This window comes from Hemitrygon akajei, chromosome 12, assembly GCF_048418815.1.
Source record: "Hemitrygon akajei chromosome 12, sHemAka1.3, whole genome shotgun sequence".
NCBI lineage: Eukaryota > Metazoa > Chordata > Chondrichthyes > Myliobatiformes > Dasyatidae > Hemitrygon > Hemitrygon akajei.
In genome coordinates this window covers 90,206,301-90,228,863 of record NC_133135.1, presented here as the reverse complement: position 1 = coordinate 90,228,863, position 22,563 = coordinate 90,206,301, and the positions used below count along the sequence as shown (strand labels likewise).

Here is a 22,563-nt window from a genome sequence, read left to right as displayed (position 1 = left end):
ATACTAAGACAAACGTTTGACAAACTGACGCTAAATAATACCGGATGTACTTGTACATACGTACAAATCCAACTTAAAGACGGACTCGGGAACAGAACTCGTATGTAACCCGGGGACTGCCTGTACAGGGAAACTATTGGATGTAACTTGCTTAGATTTTCAAATGCCTTTTAATAAGGCGGCACAGAAAAAGATAATAAATGAAATTAGATCATATAAACCCCATTACATTAAGTATAAACTTAATCTTTACTCACATGACAAATTAATGCAATTATATCCTCTTTAAATATGGATAAGATAAGGATACACTGAGTGATATTACCATTACCTTGTAGCAAAACCTCTTGACCTTTATACTGCAAATCTTTTGCAATAAAAGCCAACATTCCATTTGTTCTCCAATCCCCATCGTACAAACGTTGTTTTCTCATGCATATTACCTTTTACAGCATTCTACAACAATATTCCACTTTTCCTTTCCTCCCACAAAGGAGCATAACTTTACATTTCCCAAAGTCAATATCCATCTCCTAAAAACAGTATATACCTACTTTGATCACAGCAAAGCTCTGTGACCATGCCATACTTATTTAAATACCTGCCAGGAGGAGGTATCACCATAAACACATCTGTAATTAGACCCAGCATGTGAGTGCCAAAGACAATATTAAGGTATTTCCAAAGATGTTCTGTAGAAAAGCATTAAGTGGATAAGCTATCTTTGAAGCGATCCTGAAATCAGCCTTCAATTAATTCAGTATACCATATGGATATTTTCTAGAAAATGTATAAAGTTTTATTCTATGTGCAACTCATTGGCAAATGAAGCAATCTATGTCTTAATGTAGCGATAAGTGGCTAGTAACATGCCTGCTTTAAAGAACTAGGCAGAGAAATATAAATATCTAACAATCTACCTTTAACATTTAAAGGCTACATCATAGCCAAGTATGCCATCATTAATTTTTAGCGGTCACTATTTACCAGAAACTCAAAAGGACTAAACACATAAAAAATCTGGCTACAAGAACAGGTCAGGTGCTGGGTTTCCAATAACGAGTGGCTCACCTCCTGATTCTCAAAGCTTTTACCACCTACCAGCACAATCTTCTGTAAAACCAAAAAGATCACACAAATTTATGCCTATTTATTGTATCAATTTACCAATTACCCTACTAATTTATCTATCTTGTTACAAATACTAGAAACATTCACACAAAAACCTTCAATTTTGTATTTTTACCATGGTTTCTTGGTTCTGCACTCTTACGTTAAATGTTCTGTCTTTTCCTGTCAAAATCTAGAAATCAGGCAATGGAATATTGTATACATTGTTCTTCCAATGGGTACGTGTTCATTTGTGCAAGGCTAATAAATGACATCAGTTGAGATCCAATATAGCAATGTCGGGATCAAATCAGTGTTGGGTGTAGAATGACATCACAAGCTGTTTAATTTGCTTGCTTCAGGTGGCACAAAATTCATGCACTGATGCCCTTCTCAATGCGTATAAACAATAATCACCAAAGCAGAATGATCAGCAGCTGTAATGTCTGTCTCTATACAGACCAATTTTGCATCGACTAGTTAATTCTTGCAACACTACAAATTTTAATGGAAAATATATTACAAAATTGTTGTGTTAATTGATAATTGATTTAAAGAAAATAAGCAATTATATCAGACTTGTCAGACTTACTGTTGAATTTGAACAATCATAAACTTATAACTAATAATAATTTCCACATTTCTAAGAAAAAATATATTTGGAACTGAAAAAGATAACTCCCTCGAGAATATGAATATATAGTATATTCCCTAAATAGCAATCAAATTTTTAAAAGTTAGTCACACTATGAGGTTATATTCCTTTTCTGCATAGGTGATTAATTAATGCTCACTTCTTAAGAGTAGTTATTGTCATGAATATGTAAGATATATTTTGTTGCTTTCCTGATTGCCATAAAATAGCCAAATATGATATCACCTCCAAATAGAAGGTGACTACTTCACAGGAAATTTTAAAGAAAATGTAATAGTTGCCAGAAATAACTAGAATTGCATCTGATTTGCAGACACATTGTATAGAATATGGCAGTGACACTTTGGTAACATTGTCAATAACTTTAGGAAATAAAATTAGCTACCTATTGTTCATGTCTTCAGGAAACCAAAAGCAATACAATGGACAAGTATAATTCATTTACCAGCAAGATCTTCCCTTGATGCAGTGGACTGTGATGTACTGGTGCCAGGCTCAATTCTTAATGACAATCTGTTGGAGAAAGATGTGACAGGTAAGATCGTGGGGAAAAAAGCCAAGGAAAAGGTGTAAAGATGTTGCAAGTAGTAATAAATTGCATGCCAGTAATAGGAGAGCTGTCTACCCCCCATGACAGTTCCTTCCAAATCCACAAACTTTATCAGCTAGGACAAGAGCAACAGAAGCATGGTACACCACCACCTAGAAATTGACTCCAAATCACGCACCATGTTGACCTGGAAATATACTGTACTGCCATTCCTTCATCATTATTCGATCAAAATTCTGGAACTCTTTCTGTAATAGTATCGTGGGCATACCCACACCTCAAAGACTGCAGCAGTTCAAGAAGACAGATACCACCACCTTCTCAAGGGTGTTTAAAGATGGACAATTAAATGTTGGCATAACCTGCAAAGCCCACATTTCCTGAATGAATAACAAAAATGAAAAATATTTGTAGATATTAGAGTACATTGCATCATTCAGCAAGCTTGGAGTACATAAGAGTATAGAATAATACCGCACAGTACAGGCTGTTCAGCCTATGATGTTGTGCCGATCTTTTAACCTTTTAAGCTACTCCAAGATCAACCTAACCCTACCCTCATATAATAAGTCCTCCATATACTTACCACTCTCTGTGTAAAAAACCTACCTTTCACTATGTTTCAAATCGAAAACCTGCATTAGGACTGAGGGTGGAGAGGCAAGCATAAAGTTAAAGAGAGTGGTGAGAAAGGATTCTGAGGCGATTGGTGGAATGGAAGGTGATAGGGATCTATCAATCCACCAACGTCACCCCGTTCACCTCCACTACTTGACCCTAGCTGCCCATCATTTCTCACCCATCCTCAGTCCACCAACTTCCAGTGGGGTCATCTACAAATTTGTAGATCACTTTGGAGCTGTGCTTAAGTATAGAGAGAGTAGAAAAGGGGCTAAGCATGAAGCAAGCGGAGAGCATCAATTCTCAGTGAGGGATAGATGAGATTCCTCTAATGATAGTGGTCTCCCAAGTAAAGAACTTGGGTCCAATTATGGAGTTATGGAGACCCAGGTTTTGGAAGATGATGATATACTGGACAACAAATTAACTTTTATTGAATATAATGCATTTAGCTGCATAAGGTTGCTGGCACCTTGCAGTTAAGTTCAGCTAAGCTAAAAGTAATTTTTTAAATAACTAAATAACAATTTTTGTTTGTAGTCAGTGTCTGAGGCTTCTCACTTAAGTATCCAAGAATAATCAGCTAGCACTGATGGATTCCAGTTGCCCTGATATTGTTTCTCCATGACTCCAATATCCTGGTGAAACCTTTCACCATGCTTGTCACTAACAACACCAAGACTTTGCAGGGAAGAAGTCTAAATGGGAATGCAGAATATTAATCTTCAGTGACATGTTGCATTTCATGAAACATGCTTGAAACATGTTGTCAACCAGCTGCACATAGTTTGCTGCTCGGTAGTTGCCAAGAACATTTTTCTACGACATCCTTCTCTGGTCCCACTAAATGTACTTTGAATTACTTGTCACCTGTTTAATTTGTGGACCAACAAAAATGCCTTCCTTAATCAAAAAATAACATGTTGCAACATACATTGGATGGGTCAAATCCAATCTACCATATAAGAGATGTTAGACACTCCGAAACGCTGACTCAGCCTACTCCCACCATTTATTCCACTGCTTATCTGGAGCTCATTCTCCCATCAAACCCATGACAGCCTGATAGGCCACAATCATCATGAGAAGCAGAGTGAGACTATCAGTATATTGAGGCAGGATTATCTTCCTGCCAAAATCTGGACAGCAAGCAATGAGCAATTTGCTCGAACTATAGTTGCCATGAGATCTGCCGGGGAGGTGGAATCCCTGAGATCTTGAGGGAGAGAATGAGAGTGAAGATGAGAGTGGGAATTAGGGAGGCAGGAGTGAGGCAAGGGTAAACAAACAAGAAGGTGAAGATGCAGAGGGAGAAAGAGAGAGGAAATAGAGAAAGAAAGAATGAAGAGGTGGCAAAGAGAATTGGGGGGTGCAAAATGGAAGTGGGAGGAAAGAGAAACAGGCACATAGAGAGAGAGGTTTCATGCATCTTTGTATGTATTTAATACAGACTAATGGAAACAAATTTTACTGCTCTGTCTGGAACTGGATCCCACTTGGTATTAATTCTTATCATTTGCATTACCCAGCACACTGTTTAGCATGTGATTAAAAGTGCTGTTAATTTTAAATGTGAAAACACTTTGCTTTGAATTTCTCAACAGCCCTATATAACACAGTGAGATTAATTATACTGTCTAAACAATTAGTAGAAACACAATATTGGATCGTGTGCTATAATAATCTTGTCAATTCAAACATGGTATTACACATACCTCCTGAAAGGATTGATCTCAGTCCATTTGTCAACCTTGTTTTATAAATTACTGAGCTCTATTATAGAAAAGATGAAGATTATACTTTGCTTCTGAGGTTTTAACCACTGAGTGCTAATAATTGGCATAGTGTCATAGCTCCAGCAACATGCAAGTCCAATCATGAGCTTTGGGGTTGTTTGGGTGGAGTTTTCATATTATCCCTTTAATTGTGTGCTTTCTTCCAAGTGTTCCAGTTACCTCCCACTCCCTGAGATGTACTGGTTGGTAGTTTAATTGGCTACTGTAAGCTACCCATAGTACAGGTGAGTGACAGGAGAATTAGAGGGGAGCTGAAGGATTTGTGAGAGAGAACAGGTAGAGAGAATTAAGTTGGGGAATTATACGGGATTGAAGGAATGCTTTAAGAGTCAGCATAGACTCCACAGGCTCCCTTTCTATGTTGTAAGAAAATATCATTTATGATTATTACAAAGTTCTTTTAAAGTACAATTGTTTCATAGATTCTGAGATGAAAGTGCAGAATAGGTTAAATAAAAGGCACACAGCCAGTTAGTTGGATGACATGAAACTTCAAGTACGTTAACCAACAAATATTATTCAGATAGATTTACAGTTCAAACAGTTCCTGACTGTGAATCTGGTACAGTGTATATCGGGTGGAATTCAATTTTAAACAAGGTGTGACAGCAAAATCACAAACAAGAGAAAATCTGCAGATGCTGGAAATCCAAGCAACACACACAAAATGCTGGAAGAGCTCAGCAGGCCAGTAGCATCTATGGAAAAGAGTATAATTGACGGTTCGGGCAGAGACCCTTTGGCAGGACTAGAGAAAAAAAGATGAGGAGTCAGAGTTAGAAGGTGGGGGAGGAGAGGAAGAAACACATGGTGATAGGTGAAACTGGAGGGGGAGGGGGAGGGGAGAGGGAGGGGTGAAGTAAAGAGCTGCGGTTGATTGGTGAAAGAGATACAGGGCTGGAGAAGGGAGAGTCTGATAGAAGAAGACAGAGGGCCGTGGAAGTTACGAAAGGGGAGGAGCACCAGAGGGAGGAGTTGGACAAGACGGAATGGGGAATGGTGAAGGTGATGCAGCGTGGGAGGTGAGAGGTGGCATTACTGGAAGTTCGAGAAAATCAATGTTCATACCATCAGGTTGGAGGCTACTCAAACAGAATCTAAGGGGTTGCTCCTCCAACCTGAGAGTGACCTCTTCATAACAGTAGAGGAGGCCATGAAGAGACATGTCAGAATGGGAATGGGAAGTAGAATTAAAATGGCTGGCCACTGGGAGATTCCACTTTTCTGGCGGATGGAGCAGGTGCTCGGTGAAGCAGTCTCCCAGTCTATGTTGGGTCTCACTGACATACAGGAGGCCACACTGGGAGCACTGGTACAGTAGATGACCCCAAAAGTCTCACAGGTGAAATGTTGCCTCACCTGGATGGACTGTTTGGGGCCCTGAATGATATTGAGGGAGGAGGTGTAGGGGCAAGTGTAGCACTTGTTCTGCTTGCACAGGTAAGTGTCAGGAGGGATATCAGTGGGGAGGGACGAATGGATAAAGGAGTTGTGTAGGGAGCAATCCCTGCGGAAAGGACTAACCAATCAGGAAGGACAGCCAACGGGGTATAAATACCACCAGACTAGACATTCCCAGGCATCATCCCTGATAAAGATGGCAGAGTTTGTCATCAAACATTGGTTAAAATTGATACCTGTACCCAGCTGGAAGCCTGAGAAGAGTTTAATCGTCACATACTCTGGCAAAGTAGATGATACACTGACTCCTCCCAGTCATAGAAATCACAGCAGCTGGGGCATCTGTAAACAAATTTAAAAATCTGTTGCATGGTACTGCCTTGTGAAACACTTTCCACACCAGGTCCCTAAAGAAGGAGGTGCCTCGCATAAAGACACCTCCACGAGAAACCTCCATCATTGTTACATGGCAAAACAAACTGCCATGACTTATCCACAGGGCAGACAAGGGTAAAAAAGTATACAATGTGCAAGGGGAGCCTGTACAAGAACCAACTCAGCACTCCATGAAGCAGCACAGTGGGTATCTCTTTTAGGGCTGGTTGTGTTGTGTGGTTCTAGTTCCTGATCGGTATTTTGGGCCTTGTGTCAGAAAAGTAACTCCAGCTGAGCAGGGGATGGTGTAACCCAGGTTAATTAAACTCAAAGATGTAATGATATAAAGCTCCACTTGTGGAGGAATGAAAAGTAGGTTTATCGAATATTTTTTTTAAAAAGAGAACTTGGAAAATAAAGCTATACAAGAACAAGGCATAGTTGACGCAGGTGCGGACCAACAAGAGAAACGCAGCAAAATATTAGAAACTACAGATATAAACTGTTAGAAGTGGAATTAGTAGTGAGCATCTCTACCCCACTTATTTGAATACCTCAGGGTGAAACCCCTGGAGGGGAGATGATATCAATAAAACTTTTATTGAAACTATGGCTATAACTAGCAGCAGCTATAGCGAGGCAATATCTGCAGAGGTAAATGTCCAAGATCTCTACCGTGTAACTGGTAATTAGTTCTGTTAAATCATACCAAGGAAATAAGTCAGGTTTTTTTTTTGGTGTATGTATTGTGAATCATCTTTCCATGGATGACCCACTATTTCATCCAATGAACCAAGAAAAAAGATGGCAAGTCACCCAAAATCGAAGAAGCAGCATGGGAACTAAATGTTTAATGATGTATATCCTGTATATCGGTGAGAACCGGCTTAGATTGGGAGACTGCTTCACCAAGCACCTATACTCTGTTCACCAGAAGAAGAGGGATCTCCCAGTGGCCACCCATTTTAATTCCATTTCCCATTCCCATTACGATATGTCCATCCTTAACCTCCTCCACTGCCGTGATGAGGCCACACATTTAGGTTGGAGGAATAACACCTTATATTCTGTTTGGGCAGCCTCCAACCTGATGGCATGAACATCAATTTCTCAAACTTCCAGTAATGCACCTGCGGCAAACTACATATACCTGTCTGGACATGCCCCCCCCCCCCCCCCCCCCCGCTGACTGCTCCTGTGGCTCCTCCCACGGACCCCGGCATAAAGGCGATTGGAGCCTGAGCCCTGGGCTCAGTCTCCAGGATGTAGTATGGTGGTCAATTGCTGCTTGTTCTTTCTTCCAGCCAATAAACGCCGATATCTCGCCTCACGTCTCGGAGAGTTATTGATGGTGCATCAGCACCCCAACCCTCCTCCTTCACCATTTCTCATCGCCTTTTCCCTCTCTCATCTTATCTCCTTGCCTGCCCAATGCCTCCCTCTGGTGCTCCTCCCTCACTTTTCTTTCTTCCATGGCCTTCTTTCTCTTTCACCAATCAACTTCCTAGATCTTTACTTCATCCTTACCCCTCCACATTTTACCTATCACCTTGTGTTTCTCTCTCCCCTCCATCCACTTTTTAAATCTACTCCTCAGCTTTTTTTTTCCAGTCCTGACAAAGGATTTTGGCCCGAAACATCAACTGTACTCTTTCCCTAGATGTTGCCTGGCCTGCTGAGTTCCTCCAGCATTTTGTGTGTGTTGCTTGGATTTCCAGCATCTGCAGATTTTCTCTGGTTTGTAATCAGAATCAGAATCAGGTTTAGAATCACCAGCGTATGTCGTGAAACTTGTAAACTTTGCAGCACAGTAAAATGCAAAATATGATAATAGAGAGAAAAATAAAACTATGAATTACAGTAAATAAAAAAAATATATATATTTAAAATTTTAAATAGTTAAATTAAATATGTAGTGCAAAAAATTTTAAAAAAGTAGTGAGGTAGTGTTCATGACTTCATTATCCATTCAGAAATCGAGTGACAGAGGGGAAGAAGCTGTTCCGGAATTGTTGAGAGTGTGCCTTCAGGCTTCTGTACCTCCTTCCTGATGGTAGCAATGAGAAGAAGACATTTCTTGGTTTTAGAGATCCTGAATCATTTCCTTTTTGAGGAACTGCTCCTTGAAGATGACCTGGATACATCGGAGGCTAATGCCCATGATGGAGCTGGATAATTTTACAACTCTGCAGCATACTTTGATCCTGTGCAGTAGATTGCAACACTGCCACCACCCCCATCCCAGATAGTGATGCAGCCAGTTAGAATGCTCTCTTAGATAAATCTGTAGAAATTTGCAAATCCCACATTATATCATCATGGAACTGGAATGGGAGAGAAGGCATGCAGCCCTCTATGTTGAGGGGCAACCAAGGAAACAAGAGAAAAGGTTGATAAGAGATAAGTAACGTTTGCGTCACAGAATTGCCAACTACATCCAATAAAAGAAAGCCTAACTACATCTACCCTGTCCCCTTGAGTAATTACACTCTCATCACCATGTAAATACGCTGGCTATAAAAACAGGTCAAAGGCTGTGCATCCTTCATCAAATGACTCATTTTCTGTTGGCTTAAATGTTTTTCAATATCTGCAATGTGCAAGTCTGGACTGTGATAAAATGTTTTCCACCTTCCTGGAAGAGTGCAGCTCTACTAACACTCAAGAGAAAGCACTATCCAAGTAACCCGCTTGATGGCATTATCCATCATCCTAAACATTCCCAGCGTGTAGAGTTTTTAGTGAGTACTTTACTTTATTGTCACCAAATAATTGATACTAGAGCATACAATCATCACAGCGATATTTGATTCTGCGCTTCGCGTTCCCTGAAGTACAAATCAAAGTAAATATAATCAAAATTTAAATTATAAATCATAATTAGAAAATAGAAAAGGGAAAGTTAGGTAGTGTAAGTCAGGACCAGATATTTGGAAGGTACGGCCCAGATCCGGATCAGGATCCGTTCAGCAGTCTTATCACGGTTGGAAAGAAGCTGTTCCCAAATCTGGCTGTATGAATCTTCAAACTCCTGAACCTTCTCCCGGAGGGAAGAGGGACAAAAAGTGTGTTGGCTGGGTGGGTCGTGTCCTTGATTATCTTGGCAGCACTGCTCCAACAGCGTGCGGTGTAAAGTGAGTCCAAGAATGGAAGGTTGGTTTGTGTGATGTGCTGGGCTGTGCTCACAATCTTCTGCAGCTTCTTCCGGTCTTGGACAGGACAAATTCCATACCAGGTTGTGATGCACCCTAGAAGAATGCTTTCTACGGTGCATCTATAAAAAATAGTGAGGGTTTTAGGGGACAGGCCAAATTTCTTCAGCTTTCTCAGGAAGTAAAGGTAATGGTGTGCCTTCTTGGCAGTGGCCTCTGCTTGGTTAGACCAAGTCAGGTCATTTGTGATATTCACCCCAAGGTACTTAAAGCTTTTGACCTGTTCCACCTGTGCACCACCGATGTAGATGGGGCCTTGCTGTCCGCTACTCCTTCTGAAGTCAACAACCAATTCCTTCATCTTGCTGACATTGAGGGATAGGTTATTGTTTTTGCATCATGCCACCAGGTTCTTAATTTCCTCTCTGTACTCAGACTTATCATTACCCAAGATACGGCCTACAATTGTGGTGTCATCAGCAAACTTATATATTGAGTTTGATGGAAACTTGGCTACACAATCATGGATGTACAGTGAGTACAGCAGGGGGCTGAGTACACGGCCTTGTGGGGCACCGGTGCTCAGAGTGATTGTAGAGGAGAGCTTATCCCCTATTTTTACAGCCTGGGTCCTGTCTGTGAGGAAGTTGAAGATCCAGATGCAGATCTGAGTACTAAGACCCAAGTTCCGGAGCTTAGGAATCAGTTTATTTGGAATGATGGTATTAAAGGCAGAGCTGTAGTCAATGAAAAGGAGCCTTACATATGCATCTTTATTCTCCAGGTGTTCTGAGGAGGAATGTAGTGCCAGAGAGATGGCATCTGCTGTTGACCTGTTGCTCCGGTAGGCAAATTGCAAAGTGTCGAGGATGACCGGTAGTTATGGTTGATGTGTGCCATAACCAATCACTGGAAGCACTTCATAGCAATGGATGTCAGAGCCACAGGTCGATAGTCATTCAGGCATGCCACCTTGCTTTTCTTCGGCACCAGGATTATCGCTGCCTTCTTAAAACACGAGGGGATCTTAGACTGAAGCAGGGAGCAGTTGAAGATGTCAGCAAACACTCCAGCTAGCTCGCTTGCACAGGCCTGCAGAACCCGTCCCGGGACGTTATCTGAACCTGTCGCCTTCCTTGGATTTATCTTCAGGAAGGCTCTTCTAATGTCTTCCTCGGTGACGATGAATCTCGATGCCACCAGGTCCGGTTTATCTGGAGGGGGCGGGATGCTCCTCTTCTGTTCAAATCTTGCATAGAATACATTAAGTTCATCAGGAAGAGAAGCCCTGTCAGTATGACCGAGGTGATTTCCCGTGGTAGATAATAGGGACAACACTTCACCGACAGATATTCTAGGTCCGGCCTACAGGAGCTTGTCAGTGCCACTGTGTCCCAGCACCACACAGTGTTGATCAGTAGGCAGACACCACTTCCCTTCATCTTGCCCAAAGATGGATCAAAAACTTCTCTGGTTGGATGGCAGAGTCAGGGGAGAGCCAGGTCTCTGTGAAACAGAATACACAGCAGTTCTGCATCTCCCTGCAGTATGTGAGTCTCCCTTTAAGATCATCCACCTTGTTCTCTATGGCTTGCACATTAGCTAGTAGGATGGTGGGCAGAGGGACCCTAATGCCCCTCTGCTTCAATCTGACCAGCAGCCCAGCTCTTTTCCCACGCTTCCTCGGAAAATAGTGCATCTTTCCAGGTTTCCATCCATGCAGTGTGTTGTTGGCAGCTCTTTGAGGTTGGTGGACGCATCCCGCGGGGATCCATCGGTGAGTACACTGAAAATTCTCATCTATGCTACTCCAGAAGCATTTTCTAAATCTGTACCAACCCCATCAACAAGTATTATAAGGGCTTTAGGTGCATGTGAACACCACACCACCTATGGGGTTGTCTCTAAGTTGCATACAACCTTTATTTGGAATACTATCCAAATCCTGCAATTTTCAGAGACTAATAAATTTATAAGCCACAAGCTCCCTTTGATAAAATCATTTTCAATTTGATAATCATTTTATGTTCTGCACCAGAAATCACAAATCAAACCAATCACACACACGATTAGAGCAGTAAACAAAGTGATGTTAATATTGAAAAAAGATGTAATGCAAAGCACTCCAGATATGATTTAATGGATTGAATATTTTTTAAAAAAACAATTATTAAAAGTTTTTGTGCTGCTGAACTGCTACTGCCTCCATCCACAAAACAAATATAGCAATTAGTTATCAAATTACTGCAACAAAAATAACTAAGCATACTCTTCTGCAATTATGTCCATCTTTGTGCATAATTCTGTCAGTTTTTTTGAAATTCATCCAGCAATTTAGTAGAACCATATTTATGAGTAAATAAACACAGCTGGGTCACTGGTTTAACTTCTCATTCAAAAATACATTCTCTACTGTTCCTAACGTATGTGTCAATCTAGATAAAATGTTCAAAATTCTGATATGGCTGTATGTTATAACTGATGCTTTATTTGCAAGATGATGATTTTTAAATTAAGAATGCTACCATTTAGATACAGTGATATCTTCAAAACCATTGAAACCCAGTTGTTTCCTGCATAAACTAATCAACAAAATTCTGTTTCAGGGAGCTATGGACTTGAGAATGGTTGAAAAATACATATCTTTCAGTATGTACTCATTAGCTGATCCTACACATGCTTCAGTGTTCAATTTCTACCTTGCTCAAGAAGAATGTGAACATTAGTGGCTTTACTGCAATGTTAAATTACTTTGTTAGGAAGGCTTAATTTGAAGGGAAAATTATACTCAGAAACAAGACAACTTACTTATAATTGTCATCCTCAACAAATTTCTGAAGTTCTTCAATGTATCGCACTGAATTCAGGTATTTCTGAACATGAGGCAACAAGGGGATATCTAAAAATACAAGCAACAAAAAAAGAGAAAACATATCATACATTTTTCTGGGGGGGATTTAAAATTTATTCACGGAAGAATTTGCTCAAGAAACTCACCATAATCACAAGACTGCTGAAGATCAGAAATGATCCTCAAAATATTGTTCATTAGGTTCGATCTTTGTTCACACTCTATGATGCTGTGTGTGGATGGGTATGCAGAGTCAATATATGTCAAATCAGACAAATAAATGCCTGTAAAATATAAAGAATACAAAAGACATGATGAACTGAAAATAGGCTGACATCAAAAATGAAATGCTAAAAAAATTAGGGAAATCAGAGCAACGCACTTAGATGTGGACATGGATGTCAAAATAGAGAAACAGATTACATCCTTTTTTCAGTTTCCAGTTATCACTAGAAAAAGGAAATACTGTCACACAGTAGGTGATGGCAAAAGTCTAGTGTCTTGCAAAAGTTTGATAAATTTACTGAATCACTCAAAGTAGTGCAACATAGACAGAATCATACAGCATGAAAACAGCACAATCAGCCGACCATACTGGTCAATAGGTACCTATTGGTAATAACACCACCTTCCAATACTTTGCTCATAGCAAGGACTGTAGCCCTCCATATCAAGATAATTCAAGTGTTTATCTAGTCATTTCTTCAATGCTGTCAGCAACTCTGGTTCCACCCCTCTCTTCAGCAGTGCACTCCAGAGACTCAATCATTCTCTGCGTGAGAAAGGTCCCCTCTAAAGCTGCTTCCTCTTGGTGATAGGAAGTTACCTTCTTCAAGAAACGATCTGTAGAAGTAATTAACTTATCAGATCCTTCTGAGGGCATTAAACCAATATCATGGAGCACTGAAGCACTGTGTACAATAAAAAGCCATTCGGCCCATCAGGTTTGCTTTGATCATCAAGCACTCATTTACACTATTCTTATTTTATTCCTAATACATTTCCATCAACTACCAGTGATGCTACAACTGCACTTGCAATCTAAACACAATTCATAATAGCCAAATAACTAAACAAATGACACATAGAAGGAAAACACAGATCCCTGTGAAACCTATTTGGTGTCAAGCAGGGCATTCAAACTCAACACAGAACACTGCAGGACAAGTCAGGATTTAACCCAGATCATAGAGCTGTGAGGCAGCAGCTCTTCTAGATTCACCACTATGCTATCAACAAAAAATAGATTTTAGTTCAAAAACAGTGATTAGAGAAATAAGGGATTAATATAATACAGAAAATCTTTTTTTGTTTTGTTGATTAATTTACTGTAGCACTGACTTGGAAACACAGAGTCATAAAAACATACAATGCAGAAGTGTGCACTCTCTTCAATATGAATGTGCACAAAGACGTACAAAGAGGTAAGGCAATTTTTTTTCAGATTCAGCTGACAGACTTCTTCAAAAGTTGATAAAAATAAAATCTTCATTGAGGTAGACTCTTGTTAAGCAAGTGATTAAAAAATTACTGAAATGTAACAAACAGATAGGAATCAAGATAAGGAACATCACTGAATGTCAAGATGATGCCAAGCTATGGTCTTTGTCGAGGTTGTGGCTCAGAGTTGCTTTTTTAGGTTTGGGGACAGAGTGGGGAGTTATGGATAATGTTAGAGTATAAGGACAGAGATAGGGGTGTTAATGGTCAGATCAGAGTTTAGGCTCCACATTTTGCATTTGTAGGCCAGTAACATGGACTTGCAACAAAGGACAGCTGTGGATGGATGTTGGGTCAGCAAACGCTGTGGATAAAGTCCAGCAAGGCCAAGTGTTTGATCCTATACCCCCACCCAAGGTTGGCGAGTCCTCCCAGGTCAGCAGCACCCAGGATTGGAGGTCCTTGTAGGCTGGAGGAATGAGGGCCTATGGCCCCCGGGTTGGCAAGTCAGAGGTTCTGTAGTTAGGGGGTGCCCTATCATTGCTGAGTGCTGGTGTCAATACTGTAGATCAAAGCACAAAGGTTGAAGACCAAAATTGGTGAGTCTGGAAGCCGCTGCCTGATAGCCAATATCCTGGGTCTGTGAGTCCACTGGGGAAGTTGGAGGCTTAATATCTGCGAGTCAGCAAGTCCATTGCAAGTTGGAAGCTGGAGGCAGCCTGTCCTGGGGTTGTGGGGGGGGGGGGGGGGGGGGGGGGTGTGTGTGTGTGTGTGTGTGTGTGTGTGTGTGTGTGTGTGTGTGTGTGTGTGTGTGTGTGTGTGTGTGTGTGTGTGTGTGTGTGTGTGTATATATATAGTAAAGAGTATATATATATATATATATATATATATATAGAGTAAAGGGGCTTGTTTTTGCTGTTTTTTGTTGCTCCTGTTCTATTGTTGTTGCTTATGTTGCTCTGCTTAACATTGTGGGTATGATATGTTGGTGCCAGAACGTATGGTGACATTTGTGGGCTGCCACCAGCAAATCCTTGAGTTGTATTGGTTGTTAGTGCAAAGGATATATTTCACTGTATGTTTCAATGTATTGCTTTATCATTTCCGTCAAAGTCTCCTATGCATAGACACTTTAGTGCCTAGCATCACTTTATATATATTAATCATGTATGTAAGCTATCTTATGTATTTATAAGACCATAAAATATAGGAGCAGTGCTCCTTGAGTCTGCTCTGCCATTCAATCATGGGCTGATCTAATTCTTCCAGTTATCCCCACTCCCCTGCCTTCTCCCCATACCCTTTGATGCCCTGGCTGATCAAGAATCTATCTATCTCTGCCTTAAATGCACCCAATGACTTGGCCTGCACAGCCGCTCATGGCAACAAATTCCACAGATTTACCACCCTCTGACTAAAGTAATTTCTCCGCATCTCTGTTCTAAATGGACATCCTTCAATCCTGAAGTTGTGCCCTCTTGCCCTAGACTCCCCTACCATGAGAAATAACTTTGCCATAGTTAATCTGTTCAGGCCTTTTAACATTTAGAATGTTTTAATGAGATTCCCCCCTCATTCTCCTGAACTCCAGGGAATACAGCCCAAGAGCTGCCAGACATTCCTGTTATGGTAACCCTTTCAGACAGACAGTCATACTTTATTGATCCTGATGGAAATTGGGTTTCATTACAGCTGCACCAACCAAGAATAGTGAAGAAATATAGCAATATAAAACCATAAATAATTAAATAATAATAAGTTAATCTTGCCAAGTGGAAATAAGTCCAGGACCAGCCTACTGACTCAGGGTGTCTGACACTCCTAGGGAGGAGTTGTAAAGTTTGATGGCCACAGGTAGGAATGACTTCCTATGACACTCAGTGTTACATCTCGGTGGAATGAGTCTCTGGCTGAATGTACTCCTGTGCCTAACCAGTACATTATGGAGTGGATGGGAGTCATTGTCCAAGATGGCATGCAACTTGGACAGCATCCTCTTTTCAGACACCACCGTCAGAGAGTCCAGTTCCACCCCCTCAACATCACTGGCCTTACGAATGAGTTTGTTGATTCTGTTGGTGTCTGCTACCCTCAGCCTGCTGTCCCAGCACACAACAGGAAACATGACAGTACTGGCCACCACAGCCTCGTAGAACATCGTCCGGCAGATGTTAAAGGACCTCAGTCTCCTCTGGAAATAGAGACGGCTCTGACCCTTCTTGTAGACAGCCTCAGTGTTTTTTGACCAGTCCAGTTTATTGTCCATTTGTATCCCCTGGAATTTGTAATCCTCCACCATGTCCACACTGACACCTTGGATGGAAACAGGGGTGACCGGTGCCTTAGCCCTCCTCAGGTCCACCACCAGCTCCTTAGACTTTTTCACATTAAGCTGCAGATGATTCTGCTCGCACCATGTGACAAAGTTTCCCACCATAGCCCTGTACTCAGCCTCATCTCCCTTGCTGATGCATCCAACTATGGCAGAGTCATCAGAAAACTTCTGAAGATGGCAAGACTCTGTGTTGTAGTTGAAGTCCTAGGAGTAGATGGTGAAGAAAAAGGGAGGTTCCTGGATTTCATTCCTGGAATCATTCTCATCAATCTTCTCTGAACCCTCTTCAATGTCAGTATATCCTTTCTAAAATAAGGAGCCCCAAACTGCACACAATACTTCAAGTGTGGTCTCATGAGTGCCTTATAGAGCCTTAACATCATATCCCTGCTCTTATATTCTATACCTCAAGAAATGAATGCCAACATTGCATTCACCTTCTTCACCACTGACTCAATCTGGAGATTAACCTTTAGGGTATCCTGCACAAGGACACTCAAGTCCCTTTGCATCTCTGCATTTTGAATTCTCTCCCCACCTAAATAATAGTCTGCCCGTTTATTTCTTCCACCAAAGAGCATGACCATACACTTTCCAACATTGTATTTCATTTGTCAATTCTTTGCCCATACTCCTACACTATCTAAGTCTCTCTGCAGGCGCTCTGTTTCCTCAATACTACCCGTTCCTCCACCTATCTTTGTATCATCGGCAAATTTAGCCACAAATCCATTAATACTGTATTCCAAATCATTGACATACATCGTAAAAAGCACCGGTCCCAACACCGACCCCTGTGGAACTCTACTGGTAACTGGCAGCCAGCTGGAGTAGGATCCCTTTACTCCCGCTCTCTGTTTTCTGCTGATCAGCCAATGCTCCACTCATGTTAGTAACTTCCCTGTAATTCCATGGGCTCTTATCTTGCTAAGCAGCCTTATGTGTGGCACTTTGTCAAAGGTCTTCTGAAATCCAAGTACACTACATCTACTACATCGCCTTTATCAACCCTGCTTGTAATTTCTTCAAAAAAATTACAGCAGGTTAGTCAGGCAGGATTTTCCTTTCAGGAAACCATGCTGGCTTTGGCCTTCCTTGTCATGTGCCTCCAGGTACTCCGTAATCTCATCCCTAACAATCGATTCCAACAACTTTCCAACCACTGATGTCAGGCTTACAGGTCTATAGTTTCTTTTCTGCTGCCTCCCACCCTTCTTAAATAGCAGAGTAACATTTGCAATTTTCCAGTCATCCAGTACAATGCCAGAATCTATCGATTCTTGAAAGGTCATTGTTAATGCCTCCACAATCTCTCCAACTACTTCCTTCAGAACCCGAGGGTGTATTCTATCAGGTCCAGGAGATTTATCCACCTTCAGACCATTAAGATTCCTGAGCACCATCTGAGTCATAATTTTCACTGCACATACTTCACTTCCCTGACACTCTTGAATGTCTGGTATACTGCTGATGTCTTCCACTGAGAAGACTGATGCAAATTACACAGTCAGTTCCTCTGCCATCTCTGCGTCTCTCATTACAATATCTCCGGCATCATTTTCTATTGGTCCTATATCTACCCTCAACTCTCTTTTACCCTTTGTATACTTAAAAATGCTTTTAGTCTCTTTTTTGATATTAGTTGCAAGCTTCCTTTCATAATTCACCTTTTCCTTCCTTATGACCTTCTTAGTTTCCTTCTGCAAGTTTGTAAAGCTTCCCAATCCTCTATCTTTCCACTAGCTTTAGCTTCCTTGTATGCCCTCTCTTTTGCCTTTACTTTGGCTCTGACTTCACTTGTCAGCCACAATAGTGTCCTTCTTCCATTCGAAAATTTCTTCTTGTTTGGAATATTTCTGTTTTGCTCTTCCCTCATTTTTTGCAGAAACTCCAACCATTGCTGCTGTGCTGTCCTTCCTGCTAGTGTCTCTTTCCAGTCAACTTTGGCCAGTTCCCCTCTCATGTCATTTCCTTTATTCCAATGAAATACCAACACTTTGGAATTTAGTTTCTCCTTCTCAAATTTCAAAGTGAACTCAATCATATTGTGATCACTGTTGCCTAAGGGTCCCTTAACCTTAAGCTCTCTTATCTCCTCCGGATCATTGCACAACACCCAATCCAGCACAGCCGATCTTCTAGTGGGCTCAACAACAAACTGTTCTAAAAAGTCTTCCTTTAGCTATTCTACAAATTCTCTCTCTTGAGGTCCATTACTGGCCTGGTTATCCCAATCCACTTTCATGTTAAAATCCCCAATGATTATCACAACATTGTCCTTCTGGCATGCCTTTTCTATCTCCTGCTGTAATTTGTAACCCACATTCCGGCTGCTGTTTACAGGCCTGTATACAACTGCCATTAGGGTCCTTTTACCCTTGCTATTTCTTAACTGAATCCATAAGACTCTACACCTTCTGATCCTATTATTTTTTATACACAGGGCCACAACACCCCCTCTGCCTACTAACCTATCTTTCCAATACACTGTATATCCTTGGACGTTCAGCTCTCAATGGCAGCTATCCTTTAGCCAAGTTTCAGAGATGGCCACAACATCATACTTGCCAATCTGTAGATGAATTTCAAGATTGTCCATATTATTTCTCATGATGCGTGCATTCAAATATAACACTCAGTCCAGTATTTGTTGCTTTCTGTTGTAAATCATCTCACTGGCTGTGATTATGCCTCATCTCCTTCCTGTCCTTTCTATCATCTCTGTTGCATGTTATCTTTGATTTATTTCTGTTTCCCCCTTCCTCAGCCCTATCACTACAGTTCCCATCCCCCTGCCAAATTAGTTTAAACCCTCCCTAACAGCTCTATTAAACCTGCCTGCTAGGATATTGGTACCCTTTGTACAGGTGATACCTCCCCCAGAAGAGGCCCCAATTATCCAGGAACCCGAAGCTCTGCCCCCTACACCAGTCTCTCAGCCACGCATCAATATGCCTGATCATGCTATTCTTGCACTCGTTAGCATGTGACACAGGCTACTGTGTTTATTGTGTGTTTTATTATTGCATTCTTTATATTATTGTGTTTGTGTGCTGCACCAAATCCAGAGTAACAATTACTTTGTTCTCCTTTAAACTTATGTATTGGAAAAGACATAAAGTAATCTTAAATCTTGAATCTGATAAACAAATGAATCTGAATCTGAATGCCACAGCAGCTTGAAGGAGTTGAATAGTCTACTTGTTATTAGTTTATAATTGCTTTCATGCTGATGTGGCAGTAGAATGAAGTAGAATTGTCACATATGTTTGACTGATTGTGGGGCTGGTGAATCTGAGCTTAATGGAGCTGGTAATGTTGAAGATTGGGGTTCTTCCTGTGACACTTCCTAAATCACTGATGATTGGGCTCAAGGAAATTGGCAAGCATGATGGTTTATATCATGCAGTCACATCTAATACTGCACTCCACATTGAGATAATTGTGGCAAAAGAAAGCTATTGTTTTGTCATTGCTGTAGAAGTCCTTCAAAAGCCTTTATGGTGAGCTGTGGGACTACATTGGAGGCTTAATGCTCTGCCTGTGACATCTGTTGGTCAAGCTCTAATAATATCACCCTTTGTATTGCTGTAAGATTCCAGTAACTTTTCCATGTCTTCTTAATCTGCTTCATACAAACTCAGCCTTGTGCTGTTTCTTCAAAAGTTGCAGACTCATAAACCTAAGGGAGTAGAGCACACACTCTGGCTATAATTTTCAGTAGGCATCACCCACTATTGCAGGGATTTTTTCATCCCAAAAGGGGCTAATCAAGTCTGCAATCTTGATATTGCACCATTTTCAAATTTCCTGAATGGTGTGTTTAACAATGGCACTTATTTTTGAAATGATACGTCTTTTAACATACTGCATAGTATAGTAACAGAACATAGCTGTAGTTTGGAGTCAAGAGAACCATATGAATACTGTCAGCCACATCAAGTCAAGTCACTTTTATTGTCATTTCGACCATAACTGCTGGTACAGTACATAGTAAAAATGAGACAATGTTTTTCAGGACCATGGTGTTACATGACACAGTACAGAAACTAGACTGAACTATGTAAAAAAACACAGAGAAAGCTACACTAGACTACAGATCTACACAGTACTACATAAAGTGCATTAAAACAGTGCAGGCATTACAATAAATAATAAACAGGACAATAGGACAAGGTGTCAGTCCAGGCTCTGGGTATTGAGGAGTCTGATAGCTTGGGGGAAGAAACTGTTACATAGTCTGGTCGTGAGAGCCCGAAAGCTTCGGAGCCTTTTCCCAGACGGCAGGAAGGAGAAGAGATTGTATGAGGGGTGCATGGAGGTCCTTCATAATGCTGTTTCCTTTGCGGATGCAGAGTGTAGTGTAAATGTCCGTGATGGCAGGAAGAGAGACCCCGATGATCTTCTCAGCTGACCTCACTATCCGCTGCAGGGTCTTGCGATCCGAGATGGTGCAATTTCTGAACCAGGCAGTGATGCAGCTGCTAAGGATGCTCTCAGTACAACCCCTGTAGAATATGATGAGGATGGGGGGGTGGGAGATGGACTTTCCTCAGCCTTTGCAGAAAGTAGAGATGCTGCTGGGCTTTCTCTGCTATGGAGCTGGTGTTGAGGGACCAGGTGAGATTCTCCACCAGGTGAACACCAAGAAATTTGGTGCTCTTAACGATCTCTACCGAGGAGCCGTCGATGTTCAGCAGGGAGTGGTCGCTCCAAGCCCTCCTGAAGTCAACAGCCATCTCTTTTGTTTTGTTCACATTAAGAGACAGGTTGTTGGCTCTGCACCAGTCCGTTAGCCGCTGCACCTCTTCTCTGTAAGCTGACTCGTCGTTCTTGCTGATGAGACCCACCACGGTCATGTCATCGGTGAACTTGATGATGTGGTTTGAGCTGTGTGTTGCAGCACAGTCGTGGGTCAGCAGAGTGAACAGCAGTGAACTGAGCACACAGCCCTGGGGGGCCCCGTGCTCAGTGTGATGTTGTTGGAGATGCTGCTCCCGATCCGGACACATCTTCAATGATAATTGTATGTCTAGGAGCTTTGTTGACAGGGTTAAGGATACAGGTTATTTCTGCAACAATATCAATCAATGAAGGGGTACAGATAAAATGTAGGAAGAGCAGTGTTTTCATTCTAAACCTTTTCATTAAATCAGTACACTTTGAAAGACTGCCCCCTGAGTGGTAGATTAAGAGAGACTCAGGTTTACCCTTCCTCTTGGCAATGCCTCCAAGCAGAAATTAAGGCCATATTTGGTTATTTTTAAAGCTTGGAACAGTCTGTACATTCTTTGAGATAAACATGTAGGTGGGAAACCCCTTTCAAGCAAGCTCAGTTATATCCATGTTAGACATTTATTTAAAACAGCCAATTTTCTTGATGAATTATTTCTGCTCCTTTGGAAAAATTGCTGCCACTACAGTACCTGCACTTGATGCCTTCCCTGTAAATTAATATCATGCAAGTTTGCATACTTTAAATTTAGCTTTATGTATTAATCACATGTACATCAAAAAATGCAGTGAAATGCATCATTTGCTTTAACAAGCAAATCAATCTGGAATGTGCTGGGGCAACAGCCTATAAATGTTGCCACACATTCCCATGCCAACAATACCTACCTATAATGTTCAGCAGTAAAACATACAGCCAACCTGCAATACAATACACAACAGCAGCAAAACAAGCTCTTTTGTTTGTTGTCACCCCACACCCCTACCCTCAAGTCACACACAGAGATGGGCCTTCACCCCAGGACAAGCCAGCTCTGGACCTTCGACCTCCAAACTGTACCACTGGACTCACAGGCATCATACCTCCGACCAGAAGATTTACCAAACTAAGGACTTTGACCTATGGCATTTCAAATCTCAGGTTTTGAAACCTCAAATATATTTCCTCAAACGATCCATATCTGGCCTTCAAAGAGATCAGCATCTTCAGTAGATCCATCAGCTTGTCACATTCTTCCTTCCTGCCATAATAATTTTGCTTTTTCTAGGAGCATCATCTCTCAGGAGTATAGCCTCATGATCTCCTAACCACACACTTAAACCTTTTTCTGTAGTCCTTATTATAATATTTTTTTCTTTTAATTACATATGATCCACTTCCAGGGTAAATATTCTGCTAAAACTAACAGACATCTGCTTTGAATTGTGTCAATAGTCAAATGGCCTACTTGCTTTTCAACAAGTGCAGATGTCAAAGGTCTGTGTCAGTAACTGTTCACTGTGATAGTAATCCTAGTTGACACAGCAATGCCACCTGTAAATT

At 41.3% G+C, this 22,563-nt stretch overlaps 1 protein-coding gene across 6 annotated transcripts in view; it reads right to left on the bottom strand.

Moving 5' to 3' along the window:
- ralgps2 (Ral GEF with PH domain and SH3 binding motif 2) overlaps window positions 1–22,563 on the bottom strand; it is a 516,901-nt gene that overhangs the window by 135,844 nt on the left and 358,494 nt on the right. For all 6 annotated transcript variants that reach the window (XM_073063652.1, XM_073063657.1, XM_073063658.1 and 3 more), the window contains 3 exons: window positions 12,658–12,795; window positions 12,469–12,559; window positions 2,211–2,278 (listed from right to left, as the gene is read on the bottom strand). In XM_073063652.1, the coding sequence (XP_072919753.1) occupies window positions 2,211–2,278; window positions 12,469–12,559; window positions 12,658–12,795 (297 nt within the window). The remainder of the gene's footprint in view (window positions 1–2,210; window positions 2,279–12,468; window positions 12,560–12,657; window positions 12,796–22,563) is intronic.